Source organism: Mastacembelus armatus, chromosome 22 (assembly GCF_900324485.2).
Source record: "Mastacembelus armatus chromosome 22, fMasArm1.2, whole genome shotgun sequence".
NCBI lineage: Eukaryota > Metazoa > Chordata > Actinopteri > Synbranchiformes > Mastacembelidae > Mastacembelus > Mastacembelus armatus.
In genome coordinates this window covers 10,516,985-10,536,046 of record NC_046654.1, presented here as the reverse complement: position 1 = coordinate 10,536,046, position 19,062 = coordinate 10,516,985, and the positions used below count along the sequence as shown (strand labels likewise).

The 19,062-nt window shown below is 38.8% G+C and overlaps 2 protein-coding genes across 4 annotated transcripts; one reads left to right on the top strand and one right to left on the bottom strand.

Moving 5' to 3' along the window:
* Positions 1–31: 31 nt before the first annotated feature.
* Positions 32–6,713, bottom strand: tacc3 (transforming, acidic coiled-coil containing protein 3). 2 transcript variants are annotated; one of them, XM_026301755.1, is made up of 18 exons: positions 6,605–6,713; positions 4,917–5,082; positions 4,510–4,637; positions 4,373–4,419; positions 3,179–4,274; positions 3,003–3,045; positions 2,746–2,911; positions 2,536–2,594; positions 2,313–2,443; positions 2,086–2,167; positions 1,852–1,980; positions 1,513–1,580; positions 1,383–1,426; positions 1,133–1,293; positions 936–1,042; positions 731–851; positions 550–638; positions 32–170 (listed from the first exon to the last, which is right to left on the bottom strand). In XM_026301755.1, the coding sequence occupies exons 2-17, from the start codon at positions 5,079–5,081 to the stop codon at positions 573–575; spliced, it is 2,613 nt and encodes an 870-aa protein (XP_026157540.1). In that variant the 5' UTR covers position 5,082; positions 6,605–6,713; the 3' UTR covers positions 32–170; positions 550–572. The 2 variants fall into 2 exon arrangements, with proteins under 2 accessions (XP_026157540.1, XP_026157531.1); XM_026301746.1 differs by having other exon boundaries at positions 554–638.
* A 925-nt stretch (positions 6,714–7,638) lies between these two features.
* kif15 (kinesin family member 15) lies at positions 7,639–18,545 on the top strand. 2 transcript variants are annotated; one of them, XM_026310068.2, is made up of 35 exons: positions 7,639–7,765; positions 8,111–8,141; positions 8,738–8,924; positions 9,057–9,133; positions 9,263–9,300; positions 9,410–9,507; positions 9,602–9,781; positions 9,921–10,130; positions 10,223–10,348; positions 10,764–10,886; positions 11,010–11,157; positions 11,358–11,449; positions 11,575–11,784; positions 11,925–12,102; positions 12,212–12,344; positions 12,758–12,899; positions 13,040–13,201; positions 13,286–13,414; positions 13,560–13,665; positions 13,737–13,902; positions 13,985–14,135; positions 14,571–14,656; positions 14,771–14,849; positions 14,949–15,035; positions 15,135–15,239; positions 15,384–15,506; positions 15,677–15,823; positions 15,909–16,004; positions 16,097–16,261; positions 16,498–16,601; positions 16,709–16,775; positions 16,881–16,918; positions 17,030–17,165; positions 17,750–17,881; positions 17,987–18,545. In XM_026310068.2, exons 1-35 carry the CDS (start codon positions 7,747–7,749, stop codon positions 18,059–18,061), a joined length of 4,146 nt encoding a protein of 1,381 aa, XP_026165853.1. In that variant the 5' UTR covers positions 7,639–7,746; the 3' UTR covers positions 18,062–18,545. The 2 variants fall into 2 exon arrangements, with proteins under 2 accessions (XP_026165853.1, XP_026165844.1); XM_026310059.1 differs by having other exon boundaries at positions 12,209–12,344.
* The last annotated feature ends 517 nt before the right edge of the window (positions 18,546–19,062 follow it).

Here is a 19,062-nt window from a genome sequence, read left to right as displayed (position 1 = left end):
GACTACACCAAATGACCAGCATCTTTTTTTCCCCCATTTAAGTGAATCGCCACCCCCCCCCTGGTCCACACCACCTCATTCAAGTCCAATCTAGGTAGGATTTCCTTTCACCGTTTAGGAAGTGCATTGTCCTGGCCTGGGAGTGATGTGACAGGGACCCTCTGATTGGTCTGGAAAGAAGGGGAGCATTGTATCAGGTGGGTCATGTTTTGTTGTAAGCAATGCAGGATGGGGGTGAACGCTGGCTCTAAGACAGTTGAGGTGAGCACATTGAACTTTGTGTGTTCAAAAAAATATTGTAAAATAGTTATTTCCATATAGACAAATAATGCTTTAAAATCCAAGATCCAGATAACAGTGTAAAAGGTAAACACCACCCCCTAGTGGTTCCTTATTGTGCAGAAAAAATATATATATATAGCCATTAAAAGTTGTAAATAATCTTTATTAACTTTTTTTTTTTTTTACAGTATTATAATGACACTGACAAAGACAAACAACATACAAAACAAAATGATTTAAGTGACAGAAACGAAAAACAGGAAGTACCTACAACATATTTACAAATGAGCTCAGCCCTTCTGGACTTTGTTGATAAGTTCATCACAAAGTACAGTCAGCTCTTTAACTTCTTTGTCCTGTGTTTAAAAAAAAAAAAAAGGTAGGAAATTAGAAAAACAAAATACCATCCTCTACAAATACACACCAGCCGATGAACATTTTTACTCACCTTCTGGTCAAGGCTGTTCTCCAGTGACTGTACCTTCAACTGCTCTCGGCGCAGCTGGGCTTGAAGTGCAGATATCTCAGCCTTGTACTTAGACCGCACCTCTGCAATTTCCTCATTTGCACTGGCAGTAATGGAATAAATGACCATCAGTCACTGCTAGTCTTACAAGGATTTATACAACCAACAACAGGAAAGTGTTTCTTACTGGCCAATTTTCTCCTCAGCGTGGGCTTTAAGTGTCTGGTAGCGCTGCTCCTCCTTTTTGATCCTTGCCAGGTAGTCCTGGGCACAAGCTTTCAGTATTTCTTCGTTCTGGGCAAAGAGCACGGAAAACAATTTATCTATAACTTATATTTCAAGTATGTTGTGGTTTATAAAACAGACGTGTTCATGCTTTCTGACCTTTTTGTAACCCTCAATAACTTCCTTGTATTTCTCCAGTCTCTTGAAAAGCTCTGAGAAAGATCTTTCCATGGCATCCAGGTCATTGGACACTTTGTCCTTCTCCAGCAGAGCCTCATCCACCTTTGCCTGCGCTACCTCTCTCTCCTTCTCTTGATCAGCTGAACAATGGCAGGCAGGAAACTCTTTAATACACAATTACATAAAACATATTCTTAAAATCTATGAAATGTAGATCATTAATACTTACCCATCATTTTTGCAATCACAAGCTCAAATTCTGCAATTATTTTCCTGTTTGGAGAAAAAAAAAAAAAAAGTCAAATATCTCATTTATATCATTACATAAAGCTGACAATACTAAACCATACACAGCTCACCTCATTTCTTGACCATCACCAAGTAGCTTGTTATACTTTGCACTCCATTGTTCTTCTTTTTCCTTTGCCTATTGGAGAAAATACACAGTATTTATTCCAGATGAAACCATTCACAACACATCAGATGCTTGTGTTGAGCCCATAATGTGCTGTACTTGCTGAGGGTGATGCAGGTGACTAAACAGTTTCAGGGATTGTTTGTTTGGGTAACTGCTAAGGCATTACTGCCAGCACTGTTTCCGTGGATTTCCAAAATGACTTTAAAGAAAAACATTTTCTTGGTTTGAAAGATTTTTTTTTTTTGTTTGGTCAAATCACAGGATATGGACGAGGACATACTTCTGCCTGGACTTTGGCGATGGCTGCATCCATGTCTTTCTGACTGTACTTCAGCACTTCAATAATTGCATCCTCTGCGGTTGTTGGCTGGGGGAAAGGTGGGACGAGGCTCTTAAAGACTGGAGAAGTCTAGATAAAGTTAGCGTGAATAAATAAAGTTGTTAGATGTAGCAATGAATACAGGGATCCACCATTACAGACTCAGCTCCTAGGAGTAGTTTCAGATTGGCTTACTGGTGCTGTAGCATCAAATGGTTTGAACTCATCCTTTTGTGACCGTTTTGTTGCCTCATTTTCTGCCATCGGAGTTTCAAGCCTGAATTAGAGAGAAACAAAATTTGTGTTGTGATCAAAGGGGTTACATTTCAGACAAATCTCATTTTATTATAGAGAGTGTACAGGTTTGGCATTAACAGCCAGTTGACTGCAGCAGCCAGTAAGTAAAAACAGAAATATCTTACCGCGAAACAAAGGCAGTAGGACGAGGGACGTGGGTCTGAGCAGTCGGGCCTGCAGATTTCTTTGGGCTTTCTCTTAGGAGAGGGTCAAATTTTAGGTACAAGGATTGTTTCCTCAATGCAGATTCCTTGAACTGTTGACAAATTATTCAACATTTGAATACCTTTAGGTCATGCATTGACAAACAAACAATGGTGATTAATTATTCATGAAATAAGAACGTACACTGCTGGATCCGAATTGTTCAAGGTAGTCGATTTGATCGTCAAAATCATTGGCCATGACTAAAGAAAAAAGGTAGGTTAGTTTTTCATAAGACTGCATTTTACTATACAGAACAAAGCATTTCTTCACTGCAAGTAATTTAACTTTGGAATCACACACCAGTGTATCCAGGTGTAAGCAGTAGAATTTAGAGACTATATGTTTACTTACACGTCGCCCCAGGAACAAACTCTTCGTTGACTTCTAACATTGTGGTCTGCGATTGTGTCTGTGCAGGTGGAAACAGCTGGGAGGGCTCAGGAAAACTCTGCATAAATTGTTCAGTTTCAGGGTGAAGCTGGTTTTCGTGGTCAGAAGCAGCCTTGTGTTCAGTAATCTGTTACCCAACAACAACAAAAACGAGCTTAAGGACCATAGATTTAGATTTAAATTGTGTTGGGGTTGAATCAAATCGCATAATTTCTTACCATTTCAGCATTTGGATCAGACATTGGAACATTCTCTCCAGCACTACAGAGCGCAAGGAAAAAAGAAGGAAAAAATAAAAATAACTAAGAGGGACGAAGTACAAAGTGCTGCTGGCTAGTCGAGTGTATCCACTGCAAATCAATACTTGAAACAATCAGATAAAAACCTTACATACCATGCTGATAATACTACTTCCTTCTCTTCAGGCTTGCCTCTTTGCTCTGGAATAGCAGTTTCCATCAACTCAGGGCTGAGTTTCTTGGTGCACTTTGGAGAGTTATCTATGCTTGAGGTTGTTCCAAAAGGATTGAAGTTTGGGTCATCAAACTTGTCAAGGTCAAATGCGTAAGAGCCTTTGGGAATTGGAACATCAGCAACGTCACTGGCAGCAGGCTTCTCTGCAGCTTGTTTAGGTGATTTGACGTCAGACACCGGCTTTCCCTCTTTAGGTTTTTCACCAGAAGGCCTTTTGCCAAATTTCTTGGGGGGTGGTTTCCGTTTGATCTCATTGCCATCATCGAAATTGAACTCAAGTCTGACTGGGCCTTCCTTGCTTGGGTCAACAGCTGGCTGGGATTCAGCAGCTGGAGGCTTGGCTGCATTAGTGAATATTGCTGCTACAGCTAATGGCTTCACTTCGGTCTGAACAGACACTTCTTGAACCACCTTAGCAACATCCTCCATATCTACAGGTTTATTTTCCTCTGCTTGTGGCTCGTCAGGAGGTGGGTTATCGTCTAGCAGCTTTCTCTCACAGAGAGGTGAATTCAGGATTTTAGAGCCACCAGTTTGGAAAGGATTAATTGCATCAATGTTATCAAAATCCAAATTGTAGGAGCCTTTTACTGGCAATGGCACATCTTCCACAAAACTGCCTGATGTTTTGGCTTGATCAGCACTTGGAGACATTTTCACATCTGGTGTGGCAGTGCATGAATCAGCTGCTGGGCTCTTCACCACTGTGACCACGCTGCTCTCTGTGGAGCTGATGTTGGCTGAGACATCAGCCAGTGAGTTCTCCACAGAAGACATGAATGGAAGTGTCTCATCTAGTGCAGATTCTATCTTGGCTGGCTCCTCCAAGGGATTCTCTGCTTTTGTGTGTTGAGACTCAGCTTGATCGGTGGTAGGGTTTTCAACAACTGGCCTTGCAGGAGAGAGGACCATTTTGTTAGATCCACCAAATGGGTTGATTGCATCAAGATTATCGAAATCCAACTGGTAGCCGCCTTTGCTTTTTATGGGCATGATGTCGTCAGGATAAGATGATGCTTTGGTAGAAAAAGTCAAGAGAATTTCCATTAATTTCTGTCAGTACATTTTTTTTTTTTTTTTGAATAAAATAACTTTGTTGTTTAGGATAAATCACCTTGTTTTGGCTCATCAGGCTCCTTAGAGGTCTCCTGTGGTGAAATTCTGCAAAAAAAAAAACAAAAACAGCCCTCTTTACTCAGACTGAACAGTTATTTTACTGGAGGCCTGTGGCAGTACAAGGATTTTACTTACTTTGTTTTATCCAAATTTAAGGACTCCATTGCTGCTGTACACTCATCCACACTAGTCATCTTGACAGACTTGTTGGGAGATAGAATTTTTTTTGTCACAGGGTCCCTTCTCGGGGTCTGAAAACAAACCTACACACAAATAATTTGGTCAGTGTAGTAACTGTTACCTGGATACTAAATTATGTGTATTGGATGTTCTCGTTTTTGTCCAGCTTGGTCAAAGTTGAGTGGAAATTGCCCGAGGTCAAATATCACATGGTCACATTCAGAACATTTCAAGCATCTTATGTTAAAAGATGCAGCAAAACTAATAAATGGGCACATTTTCACATCCTTGTCTGTCAAGGGTGTAGATAAGAGTTTCATGTTATTAAATTAAATAAAAAATAAAACTAACTGCTTGTTTACCTTAATCCCCTTTGGGACAGTCTTGTTCGGCAGGTTCTCAGTCTGACGCAGAATGGAAGGCCTCCCAGTCGGCTCATCCAGGGCAAAAATGTCGTCGTTTGAGCTGCTGTGCTTTCCTCCAGGGTAGACCCCACGATTCTCATCATTCACATCAACAGAACTCATCCTGTAAAAGCAGAGACACAAACTGTAAGTTACAGAGAAGGAACGACCAGGCTCCACTCTGAGGGGAGGTGTCGTCCTGAAAGCTGCACCCAGTTGATAAGGCACTTTTGGCTGAGGGGGTTTACTGATGAGCATAATAAGGATCTGCATAGAAAACATGACACCAAGTTAACAGAAAAATCAAGTCAAGCCTGACTGCTAGTTTATTTGTTTGTGAATCTTAGTTGAGTCCCTGTAACTGTTACCGGTTTAATACATCCTTCCTGTAAACCATTAAATAAATAGATTTAGCAAGGTAAAGGGCAAAAAAGTAAAGAAATGACAGACTAAGATTTCCCACATAACCAAACTGATCTGAACTGAGGGCCAATATGTAATAAAGTGAAGAACAGGAATTTTCTGAAATGCTTAAGGGAGAAACAGTGTTACCATTAGATTTGACCACTAGGGTGCAGTGTAAAGCTCATTTTTAGGTATCTAAAAAAAAAAAAATACAAAATCAGACAGTTGTCATTGATCTGTTACTCAAAAATACTGCGGTTTTGGGAAATCCAAAGTTGTTTAGGCTAAAGAGCCCAGGAGTGTGTGGCCTACTTTGACTAAAGTTACAGTGGTTTCATGTAAAAGACAAAATGCTGACATTTTGGTTTGTCAAACACACTGGTGTAAATAATTACATTAACAACAGCTCTGTTCCTTCCCAGGATCCCAATGAGTCATTCCAACTGGCTAAAATCATTTGAGATTTTGATGCCAAAACGTCTGCAGTGAAGGAAAAGTCTACTAAAACATTACTGGTGAAGCGATTCTCTCTGACACACTTCCAAAGCACTTGGGATGGCTGACTGGTAATAAATTTGTGCTGACCTAGAATCACCACAGGGATTTTAGTAACATGTATGCAAAGATCAGCTATGACCAGCCAAAACACATTACATTTTAACCAACAGCCAGTTATATGCTGAGGATTTAATGTTTACACGCAAGACGCTTTTAATATGGTGTCAGGTGGAAAGAAGATATGGGAGGCAGCAATGCAACGATTGGGATGCCAAAAAAAAGCCTCAGAGAAGAAGACGCTCTTGAACTCGTGGTATGACCGGACAAGAACAAGATGTGCGCTGTTGGTGAAAGACGTCTTTGTTTTTTCGGTGTCGGTCTGAGAGTTAACGTTCAATGAGAAGTGCACATTAGCCAAGAGGACAGCTAATGTTAACGCTCACCAACATTACAAATTAGCATGTGCTCACATAACTTAGCTACCATTCGTCATAAGCAACACCAACAATGTCGACGTCCAGCCAACGTAACGTTAGTGCAAAACATACTAATAACATAACCGAAGTTGTTGGATCGCTAACAAAACTACATTAGCTAACACAAAGCTAATATTCACTGTTGACGTTACTGTTAGATTTAACGTTACCCACAGTTACAGCTGAGCAGAAGAAAACTTTAGGATTACGTTTTATGAAAGACATTGCGAGCGAAGGCAATAGAATCGTTCTGTATTCAGCACCTACCTCAAAATAAATGACGCAGTGGGCAAAAATCAAAACGCAAAGCATACGGCTGCAGAGACCGAGTACGACTGATGTGGGGTTTTGAAAAACCCTCGCCAACCGTTTGGAATTTAAACGTCTCGAAATGCGCCAATAAAATCGCCAGAAACGTTCAAAGGAAACGCGCTTCCTGGTTAATTAGCCAATCGTCTTGAAGAGTGGCTAGGAACCAATCCACTGCGCCGAAGAGCCAGCTGTAAAGATGATAGAAATAGCAAGACAGTAATCTGTCTGTGAAGTTTCCCAGTCGCCCAGGGGAAGATAAAATAGTAATGCCAGACAGTAATCCCAACAACTAAACGTGCGACCGATTTCCGGAGGAGCGAGTATCCCACTCATTTGATTCCCTCGTGAACAGCTCAGAACTTGACTGCAAATCTCAGTATTAGCGGTAACATACTTGCCGAAGACTGATTACGGATGATATCTTGACATTAAAGCAGGCATCATCTGCCTCAAATTGCCTTTATTTTATAAACCGTGATTATGCTTCAACACCGTGGTAAAAAAAAAAAAAGTTATATGAGTTTCGAAGCTTCGTGCGTCTTCGGTCGCATGACAGCGGCTTTTTGACATAAGCTCGACTCACTTTGCTTCAGGCAGAGTGGCACAAGCTCCATAGACTCGGTATCATTTGTCCATCACTAGTGAAGACAAACTTCAGCCACTGTACTGATACTGCATTTTATTTTGCGTATCAGAGAATGGACATTGAACTTTGGTGTATTTATTCATCGACTTAACTAGATTCTCTAGACTGTCGACTTCAAATACCGCTATTCAGCATGATATCTTGGATGTACAAATGTGATGTGCAGACTATTAGAGTGTGGAGAAAGTAGAATAATAAACGTGGTTAGAAATAAAGGAAAAATAGGACGTAGTTAATATTTGTTTTCTTCAGACTCAAAACATAAGCCACGATGTTACACTAGATGGCGGTATGCGCTTTCGAATTGGCAATAGAATCCAACGAAGAAGAAGTAGAGCCTGCTCTCCCCGCCAATTTTAAAGGACGTAAACAGTGTGTGGCTCTGCTAACACTGATCGACATGTTATGACGATGCTCATTTTCCACATAACGGGGAATAGTTTTGTTGAAAATGAATTCCATTGGAAAAGGTAGCACACCAAACATACATCTGTTCATTTGGCCTCCTTATAGGCATTTATCATGCCAAACTTTTGACGCTAACGTTATCTGTTTTTGTAACGTTTGTTAGCTAATGCAAGTTAATGTAGCCGAGGTCATCACAGTTAATGCTAGTTAGCTAACCAATTTATGCTACCGGCTTGCTCTGTAGCGATTTTAATACGCATTTGCACATTTGTTGACGTAGTTAGCGTCAACTATCCATAGTAGCACACTCACCGTGTTTATATAACTGCAGCCTGAAGCCAAACTGTCAGCTCAACAGACGTTAGCTAGTTAACTGTTTTAATAATTATAATTCACTTTGTTCACAGGATCTGGCGATTCAGCACATCTTGCTGCCAGGTAATATACATTTAGATCCATTACCAAACACAGACAACACTAAACATTACCAACAAATTAGTGACTACGTAAATTCCCCAATTAATTTATGTACAGTCCTGGACTGTACATAGTGTTATGTGAAAAGTGAAAGTGACTACTATTGTCAAGTATGGTGACACATACTCGAAATTCCCCTCTGCATTTAACCCACCCGAAGTGCACACACACACACACACACACCGTGAACACACACCCGGAGCAGTTGGGGGTTCGGTGCCTTGCTCAAGGGTCTCACCTCAGTCGCGGTATTGAAGGTGGAGAGATGCCTAAGTAAAGACTCGATCTGCCTACCTCTTGGGTTTAGGATAGCTGCTTACACCTATGAGCTAAAGAGCCACACATTGTTATTGTGGTTACATTTTCTTTGTAGGGTAACTGAGCTGGACTATTTGGTTTACTGTTTTTTGACTGAGGGGAATTTGCATTCATACATGTTTTTATGTCTTGCTACAGTAAAACACTTTTATCTGCTTTCTTTAGTCATGTTTACTCCCTTTTCTTTAACACACTTTTTTGCTTTGATAACTTAATGCTTCTTCTTCCTCTTCCTGCAGTGGTGACAGCGATTCCATCCGAGTTTTTGTGCGAGTGCGCCCTTTGACCCAGGGTACTGGGCTGACCACAGATGGAGATCAGAGTCTATGTCTCACGGTCACCTCACCCAACACTGTTCGTTTGCTCTCAAAACCAGAACCACGAACCTTCACCTATGATCATGTTGCTGACATGGACACATCTCAGGTTGGAGAAACACGTTTATTATCAGGATACCACTGAAACCTGAGTGACTAATAATCTGATTCGTGAGTCTGTGACATATCCTGTATGACTTGGTTATTATGTGAGAGATCTTAATTTGTCATTCTTCAACAGGAATCTGTATTCAACAGTGTGGCCAAGAATATTGTTGAGTCATGCATGAATGGCTACAATGGTACTATATTTGCCTAGTAAGTGACAGTTATGTTGTTTATGTACACTATAAAATTTAAAGTATTTTATGGCACAATCACTCTGCTTTGTGCCTCATCTGCACCACCCATTCAGTTCCTTATGTGATTCTTCTCTTGTTTCTACAGTGGACAGACAGGCTCAGGGAAAACATTCACCATGCTTGGTGAGATTTCAATATATGATTTACATCGTATACTACAGATTATAAGCTCTACAGTAAAATTATAATACTCTGGATTATATGTTATTGACATTTTCATCGCTTGCTTTAGGACCATCTGAGTTGGATAACTTCACAGATGACCTGCGGGGGGTTATTCCTCGAAGTTTTGAATACCTGTTTTTTCTCATCAACAGAGAAATAGAAAGGGTAAGCAGAGACAGCCCATCACTACAAAAGTGTTGTAAACCAAAACCTCATGTCTGTTTTCTTATTGGGTTCATTTGTTTTTGTCTCTCCAAAGTCTTCCCAGTCCAAGAGTTTCCTTTGCAAGTGTTCATTCATTGAAATATACAATGAACAAATTTATGACCTCTTGGACACAGCCTCAGCCAGCCTCTTCCTCAGGGAGAACATCAAGAAGGGTGTTTTTGTAGAAGGAGCTGTAGAGAAGTTTGTCAGCTCAGCTGCTGAAGCTTACCAGGTAGGAATTTACTGTGACACTCATTGCAGTTGTGTATTAACTAAATAGCAAGCAATTTTTCCACAGATTGGATGCTGATAATTGAATGTACTTGTCATAATAAGCAATGTACTGTATGTATTTGAAATGCTCACTGTAGGTGCTGTCTATGGGCTGGCGTAATCGACGGGTGGCCTCTACCTCAATGAACCGTGAGTCTTCCAGGTCTCATGCAGTGTTTACCATGACTCTGGAGTCTAAAGAGTCTGTCAATGAAGTGGTAAACATCCGAACGTCTCAGCTGAACCTGGTGGATCTGGCAGGATCTGAGAGGCAGAAAGACACGCATACAGAGGGCTCTAGACTCAAGGTAGAGCTCCGTTCATTATTTCAGTCTCATGCTAAGGTACTACAATTCTGATTTTTGTTATTACACTGCTGTCTGTCTTGCTTCTTTTGCAGGAGGCCAGCAGTATCAATCGCTCCCTCATGTGTCTTGGCCAGGTGATTATGGCACTGGTGGATGTGTCCAATGGGAAAAACCGCCACATCTGCTACAGGGATTCTAAACTCACCTTCTTACTAAGAGTGCGTATAGTTGTTGGGGTTTTTTTTTTTTTTTTTGTGAGAAATCATATTACAGATACTGTAAATGTTGGTGTGAAAACTGTACAACTTACCTAGTATTACAGCATTGTGCGTACAGTTTTATGTAAAACATTGGTAAATTACTCTAGTGCAATTCACATTTTTTAGAAAGTGACTTTTGGTTGCTAAAATGTCTTATGATATTTGATTTGGAAAGACATGGTGTAATACACATACCAGTTATGAACTCTAAACAAATATTCGCCGTGATTTGGTTTGGTTTAAATTTAAACCATGTAATACATTTTATGTGTGTGACATTCTTTTATATAATACATGAAGTGTTTTTTTTTTTTTGTAGAATGTAACACAGCACATAATATTAGACTAACTTTTTATTTTATTGGTATTGCAGGACTCTCTTGGAGGAAATGCAAAGACTTACACCATAGCCAATGTACACCCTGGTTCAAAGTGTTTTGGAGAAACATTATCCACCTTACAGTTTGCCCAGAGAGCAAAGTTGATCAAAAATAAGGTATCTGTTACCAATAACATCTATGTATTTCATTAAAACAGACAGGATTTTATCTAATTATCATGATTTGAAAATGAGAGCACTTTATAAACTCATTGCTGTGTAATTATTCTGTTCTACAAGGCCATAATCAATGAAGACACTCAGGGAAATGTGAGGCAGCTGCAAGCTGAAGTGAAGAAGTTGAGAGATCAGCTGGCACAGGCACTGTCTTCTCATCCAATGGACTATGGGAGAGATATAGCGCCAGGAGGGCCCAAGCTACCCCTGGGTAACAATATGCTGATCAGACATAGATGATGTTACTTTGAAGGAGGAACATCCACTTTAAACCATTTACGCACATTCAGAATTGAATACACTAACACATCACATAGGTTAACTCATACTACTAAATTGTATGTACAGTTATATATTTTTAAACATTTTTTATGGTGTGTTGCAAAAGAGTAAACTACCTTTTCTCACCAGGTCCATCCACAGAAATTCAGCATGATGTCACATATAAAACAAAGTTTTTGGCAGCTGTTGGTCTGTGGAAGAAACGGGAAGAGGAGAAGAGGGTATGGATATATATTTTTTCGATGTTGTGATTTACTGTATTTATTTATTTATCTGTTACAATATGTTGCAATGAGGAAATACTGTTGATGCAGGGAAACTAATAGTGTTTTTCAACGACACTCAGGTTCTGCTGGAGAAGGTAGCGCAGCTTGAGAAGGCCTGGACACAAAAAGACAAGTTCATCCATTCTAGCCGAATGATCATCAGATTTCGTGAAGACCACATTGCTCGCCTTGAGAAAAAATTGAAGGCTGGACATGGTTTGTTGTCAGACGAAGAGTCTCAGGCTCTGATCGACCAGCTGAAAGAAGAAATTAAAATCTTGAGTGATCAGGTAAAGAAAACAGAATCATTACTTCTTTATTAATTACTACATAGTTCTTCTAATAATTGCTATACGACTCCATAATTCTACTTAAATCCAGGACATGTTGTTCACAATCTTTTTTTGTGTTCACACCTCTACCCTTTAAGGTTGAGCATCACCCAAAAATGATTCGGTATGCAGCAGAGAATTTCAGCCTCAGAGAGGAGAACCGTCTACTTCGTTCTCTTGGATCAGTAGTGAAAGCTGAAGAGGCTGTAGCCCAGCTTTCTGCTGAGCTGGAAGAGACCTTCCAGGGGGCTATGGAGTTAGAAAGTCCCTCAGCGAGTAAGTTGATTATCATTTGATTGAGATCTGAGAAATTGTGTAGTAAACAAAATAAAATCATCTATGCATATATACAAGTAAAAAATAAAATCTCATGTTGCTTCAGCAGCTCCATCAACTCCTGTGGCTGCAGATACTGTTTCAGCATCTACAGTTGAAAAGCTAAAGGCTCAGCTGCTTCAGAAACAGTCCGACCTAACAGCTGCCCTTCAGGCTTTTGAGGAGTACAAAGAAGTCACTAAGTAAGGAGGCTATTTAAAAAACAAAAACAACTCATGAACCAATTTCACATGAGAATTATCTATAAAGATTTAGCAGATGGATTGGAACAAGTCCATGTAGAAGCAAGAAATTTGCCATCATGATATCTGGTGACAATGTAATACATTTTGTCAGTAACTGCTGTCTGTACAGTGATGTAAGGCCTGTTGCCTGTAGTTAACAGTTTTATAATATGAAAAAGAACAAATGCATTCATTTTAGGTATAAGTATCACATTTTTCATGTATTTGAGGCTACTATTTGTGTACATCACACATTTTTCATTCAGAAAGAAGACGTTTTTTTCCATTGTAATGTTTTGTCAACTAAACGAAGAGCCATTTTTCATGCATGTCATTATAGACTTCTAGAATAATGATGTGTTATATTTTAGGAAACAGATGTCTCAGCTGGAGTCTGACAAAAGATACCTCGACAAGTCCAACCGGCATTTGGAAAAAATTTTGGAAGCCACAAACGCTTATAAAAAGCATGAGGTCTCTGAGTTGAACAGAATTCACGTTGAAACTATTAAGGTGAGGGACATTGAAAATGGTATTCAGATTGAGAGACAAACTATAACCTTTTTTAATATGTACCTTCGCTGTCTTGCAGATTCCATTTACAAGCAGTGGGAAAAATAATCCTCTTTTATCTTTCAATTATATTTTCCCAGATTCTCAGCACACCCACCAAAGCATGCAATTTGCGGTCTCGTCTTGTGCCTTTTTCCAGCCCAGACCACCTGAATGGAACAGAGAGTAATGACATTTGGAATGAGCAGCCCCCTTTAGACATGACTATAATGGCTCTGACTGAGGAACTGCGTCAAGTGCAGGTAATGCCATGTGGGCTATCCTTTCAGTTTATGTACTAAATGTATAAAGTTAGTACATCACATCAAGTCATACTTTCTCATCAGGAGCAAGCTAGTACTGTCCAGACGCAGTTGAATGAAGAAGAGTTAAAAAACAGCAAGCTGTTGCAGGAAATTGCCAAACTCGAGGAGCAGATTACTGTTTTATCTCAGCAGTGTGACCACAAGGATGAGGTAGACCATTCTCTTTGTTTAAAGTTTAATCTTATTGAAATATTATGAAATATGTATTTGATTTGATTTATGTTGAAATTTGGGAATGACAATTTCTGTTTCTGAACGATTCTGTTTTTCAAATTGTTCTTCATATGGGATGTAGCTACTTTCTACTGAAAGAGCAAAGAGAAGCACAGATCTGCTTAACCTGCAAGAAACTATCAGCGAGCTGCAACAAAAACTTCAATTTGAGCAACAAGATGCTGAAGGTAAGGTTCAGATGTCTCTCCTGTGTTGTAATCCTGTCTTTGGCTAAAGTGACGACTTTCTTTCCTTTCAGTTCTGAGGACTGAGATCCGTGATCTGCGTCTGGTGTTGCAGTCATCCGATAAGGAACTAGCTGCTGTTAAGAACAAACTCAGAGATGGTCAGAGTGAGCAGCAAAGAGAGATGGAGCAGCTCTCCAACAGTCTGATCAGTACACAGCTCCAGCTTGACAAAGTCCGGTAAGTACAAGTCTCTGCATTGCAACTCTTTGTTTATGTCTGATTTGTTTATGTGCCCACATCTACCCTGCTGATATTCCAGGCTGGAGTGGGAGCAGCTTCTGGAGCAGCATCGGACACTGCAGGATTCATTTGACCAGCTGCATGCCGAGGCCAGGTTTGAGGCTGATCAGGCAGGGCAGCATCTGCAGGACAAGCAGCAGGAGATTGATGAACTGAAGGCACAGCTGACAGTTAGTAAACCCATGAACACAGCAGTGAATGTTGGCCTTGTGGTGGGAATTACAACATTTCTGAACGCTTAGTACTTAGGATATTTCAGATCACAGAATAGGTAGGAACAGCATTTCTTGATTATGACTGGGTAGAACCGAAGTCTTTCTAGATCTGACTTTATACTTAATCGGTCACCATAGCACTGGCTGTGAGTGATGATGCTTTTGATTTTAAAAGTATAGAAGAAGATACTGAAATTACTGAAATCATAAGGGGGAATTTCAATGATGGAAATTAACATGATGTTATTTTATTTGGTGTTGTGTTTGGTGAGTTTTTTCTGAATTGTGTTATCGCCTCAATGATACCATATGGCCATTTTTACCATAAAATGAATTTGTTTCTGATTGAACTGTTTTTAAGCTCTGTGCTTATGACTTGTTTCCCTACAGGAATTGAATTGTTCTCTGCTGACTGAACAAGAACACACAAACACTCTGATCTCACAGTTAAGAGAAAAGAAAGAAAGCACATCAAAGTGAGTTTTGCACAGTCCGTTATGAATTGTGATTTTCTATAAATTGCTTAAAGCAGGTTTTAAAATTTAAATAATTGTTATATTGATCTGTACAATGTTGGTGTATGGTTTTAGAGAACTTACTGAAACTGTGGAACAAAATACAGAGCTCAGAAAACAAATCTCAGTCCTGACAATACAAAATCAACAACAGGTTAGTCCTAAGAACAGCATGGAAGTGTCCAATAAATATTTGGTATAATAGTAATTTTAGCTCAGTAGCCAAATCTCCTTGTCCTGTTATTGTTTGCAGGTATCTAGACTTGTCGACCTTGAGCAAAGTTTAACCTCTGCCAATGAAACGATAAAGTGCTTGGAGCAGAAGACTGAACAGGACAAAGTAAGCTTGTGTGAATTGTTCTCACCCATTTCTTATTTCTTCAAATATAGTTGCAGTATGTCAGCTACCCTGCTATATCCCATCTGTGTATTTTGACAGGATGTTGTTCTAGATCTGATTAATCAAACCAGAGACCTCCGCAATGAGCTGAGCCAGAAGGACCAGACCATTAGTCTCCTGTCTGGAGAAATCAAAGACATCACAGTAATTTCATTTATCCTCAAATTTCAGCCTTTAAGAGTCTTTAGTGCTTATGTAATATTTCTTTATTCTACCAAAGGAAATATGTTTCAAGTTTGGCTCTGTCATGGCATGTATATTATAATAATACTGTCTTTCTTCTTCTAGGCCAAGTACAATGTTACCTGCCTTGAAAGGGAAGATATCAGAGAACAAAAGTCTAAGATGCAGGTAGAAATCTGTGACCTGAAAGAAAGATTATACAAAAGTGTAGTATCCAACAAGATAGAGGTAAGACTGATCTACATATTACAGACCTCTGTTCATACACTTTTGTGCACATTTTTATAGATTCTTTGCAATATATTAATGTTGTGGACCCTTCGATTTATAGGTAGAAACTATTTGGCTGATACCCTGCGCTACAACATAGGTTCTCTGTATTACGTGTCTGTCTTCAGGTTGAGGTGTTGCAGGAGGAGGTTGCTTATGCCACTGAGGAAATTGATAGACTTACTAAGGTCTTAGATGAGCAGAATAGCCTCCTTCAAGCTTCTCAAGAGCAAGCAGCCCAGAAGGATGACGAGATACAGAATCTACAGCAGAAGGTTTTTTTTCTATCATCTCAGCACAGAGAAAACAGATACAGTGTATTATCTAATGTAAGACACTAAAACTCTCATTTTCTACCAGGTGCGACAACAACAAGAAGCTGTTGAGAAAACTGTCAGAAATGGGAATTTCAAACCTTTTGAGGAACCAACAGTCACGCCTAAATCATTACCTCGGGTAAAATCTGTTTATTTCTTAGTTTATGCTGTTTTGTTTTAAGCATGTCTTCATGTACTGATCTTTTATTTTTAATTCGTCTGTTTTCTAAGACACCTTGTACTCCAGGAAGCTTCGGCATGGACCTCACTCAGGTGCTGGAGAGTCAGGAGAGGGAGCTGGAAAATCGACGCTCTTCCATGATGACCATGGAGAGTCTTTTAGCAGAGTTGAATGGAGAAAGGGCTGCTAAGAACGAAGAGATCCAAAGGCTTAGGGTACTGTAATCTTGTGTCAAAAAGTTAAATGTACCTATAGCCAGTCTTAATTAGACTTTGATATTAACAGCATACTTTTCTATCAGCTTAGTCCATAAAGCTTCTAAATTAATATCACTCTAAAATATTTTTAATATGTATTGCATTTTTAATAAATTGCAATTTCATAAGTTTTAATTGTCCAAAGATCTAAATTGAATTCCATCATACTGATATTTTGCATTACCTGTGCACAGATGCAGCTCACAGAGAAAGAGAAGATCCAAGTGGAGATCCAGACTTTGCTTGACACATTTTACACCAAGCAGAGCCAGCTGGCACAGAATGGAAATAATAATGGGTTGAGTTTATTTATGTGGTCATTGAGCCATCCACTACTAAAAATGCATGAGATCATCTGTCATTCATTGCATACAAAAAAATTTATAGGTGTCTTGTGAATTTTAGTGAGGAGTTGAATGATGCCATCAAGCAGTCCTTGCTTAAGGAGCTGCAGGAGGAAAGAGCAGAGAAGGTTAGTATTTCTTTAACTGCTGATTTTATTTTAATTTGTTTTTTTTGTTTTTTTTTTGATCTGAACATATAAATCATTTCATACTTGTTCCTCTTTTATTAACAGGACAAAATAATGCAGGAGCTATATAATACTCACAAAAGGTGAGCAACTATGAGTTTTGTGAAGTTAGTATTTATTGTGTTAGTTTAGTTCTTCTTTAATGCTTGATGTTTGAGAAGCAACTCTCTCTATTTTTTTCTTCTCTGGATTAGGCTGCAGGCACAAGAGTCCATGTTGGGCCAGTCTCAGACGTGTGTTCAGGAACTGACCACTGAGCTGAGGAACCGTTGTTTAGAGTTGAGAGATCTGAGCATGAGGAGACAACAGGATGATGAGAAACTACTGCAGGTGAGAGTAAGGGTAGAACAGTCTTTCATTAAAGACAACCTTTTGGGGTGATTTCTCTTACTCTTAGATTATAGCCGTTGAGACATTCTAGCTAAGATTCGTAGTATTTCTACCTCAATTGTGTCATACAAAGATACAAAGCTGTGTACATGTTTATTCAACACCTAAGCCTGAGCTAAATAGCTGCAGGTTATATTGCTACACAAAGGAAGATTCCGAATAAGTTCAAGTTAAAGATGGTCATTATAATTCAAGTGTCGGAGATAGCTGCACAACAACAGTACGATGAAAAAACGTAATAAACCTGGCATTTGTCTGCATTTTTGCTGTGTGAAGACAGGGATTTGGAAACTTCATTTCTTTAATATGTCAGGTTGATTTACTTTATATATAAAGCTGAGGATTGAACCACTAAGGAAAAAAAATCCTTTGACATGTTCAAATTATAAATGAAGCTGTGAAAATTGATTAATTTTATACTTAAGTGCATGAATAATGATAGGATTTTATGACATGCGCAAGTGCTGCCCAACAATTTTCACATTAACAGATAACAGGACCTAACTAATCTTATTTTCTTACAGGAGAATGAGGTTCTTCGTAAGCAGAATATTAAGCTGTCAGAGGAAAATGGAAAACTTGTGGGACATAAGAACCACAAACAGAGGATTGAATATCTGGTAAAGCTGAAAAAGGACAACACTAAACTGCAAGAGGTAACTAACTTTTTCTGGTAGCATTTAACAATCTTTGTCTTTGTCATGTCAATAAGCTTTAAACACATTATATCAATCAACTTTACTCATGTCTTTGTTTTAAAGGAAAATGAAACGCTCCGAACAGAGCTTAGCTTATTGAGAGACAACAATGGATGTCCGCCACTGGTGATAACATAAATTCCTGATTTTGAATTGTTTGAATAGAAGTGAACTTGCATCTCTTCTGGTAAAATGATTTTTACTTTTTATCTTTATTGACATTAACTTTCATTTCAATTGTTTTAGGGTGTGATTCCTGGTTTATGTCAATTTTTATGCAGGGAATATGCAGTCAAACTTTAGCTTATGATGTATGTATATTACAGATATGGACTGTAGGCATACTGTATCTTTACAGTGACTGTTGCAGCAGCAAGGACAGAACAACTTTGATGAAGCTTCTTTTAGTGCAGCTTTTTTCTTTTCCAGGTCTTTTTGACTTGTTTCATATGCACATTGGTGCACCTACTCACATGGAAATTATACTGATGCTGTAATGTGAAAACTGAACATTCCTAAGTTCATACATTTTGTTTGCTGGTGCTGATTATCAGATAGCAGATTTCTTTTTTGTTGTTTGTCTTTTGATGTTTTATACTGTAATTAAAGATACTTTTTCTACCTCTAAAAGCGTTGATGTCTTACTTTATATTTTTGGGATTGCTCCATGAACACGTAAATAGTAAAAATTAAGAAGAAGTACTTTATTAATTAATTAACAAGTAAAAAAAAAAACAAAAAAACACTCATTTAGGGTTACAGATTAATCTGTTATTGAATTCACTGATTTGTTATGCTCAGAAATTCAGTTAATCATCATCAGATGTTTAAGTTTTAGTCCAAATTCTAAAAATGTGAATTTAGATATACATAAACGGAAAAGAAGATCTGCTCATTAGAGAAGCTAGAAAAAGTTATTTTTGCTTGAGAAACAGCTCGCTTGTCTGGAGGACAGGTTTTTGCACATAACCACATTATTACTATATAAATAAAGTTGATTGAAAATAGTCTAATATTCTATACATTGATTTCTTTTCTATTTGTTTTCCTTAATATATCTCACAAACCTTGAGAAATGTGACCAAAGCTTGTAAATCTAGGTTTTCACTGATCCATGTCCTGCTATATTTAAGTAAGAC

Coding starts and splice junctions, on each gene's coding strand:
- tacc3 (XM_026301755.1), bottom strand. CDS start 5,081: ATGAGTTCTGTTGATGTGAATGATGAGAATCGTGGGGTCTACCCTGGA. Junction 3,046..3,178: donor GAAGTAGTATTATCAGCATG/GTATGTAAGGTT, acceptor TGCGCTCTGTAG/TGCTGGAGAGAATGTTCCAA. Junction 1,294..1,382: donor TGTGATTGCAAAAATGATGG/GTAAGTATTAAT, acceptor GCCATTGTTCAG/CTGATCAAGAGAAGGAGAGA.
- kif15 (XM_026310059.1), top strand. Junction 15,824..15,908: donor TACAGAATCTACAGCAGAAG/GTTTTTTTTCTA, acceptor ATTTTCTACCAG/GTGCGACAACAACAAGAAGC. Junction 17,882..17,986: donor ACAACACTAAACTGCAAGAG/GTAACTAACTTT, acceptor TTTGTTTTAAAG/GAAAATGAAACGCTCCGAAC.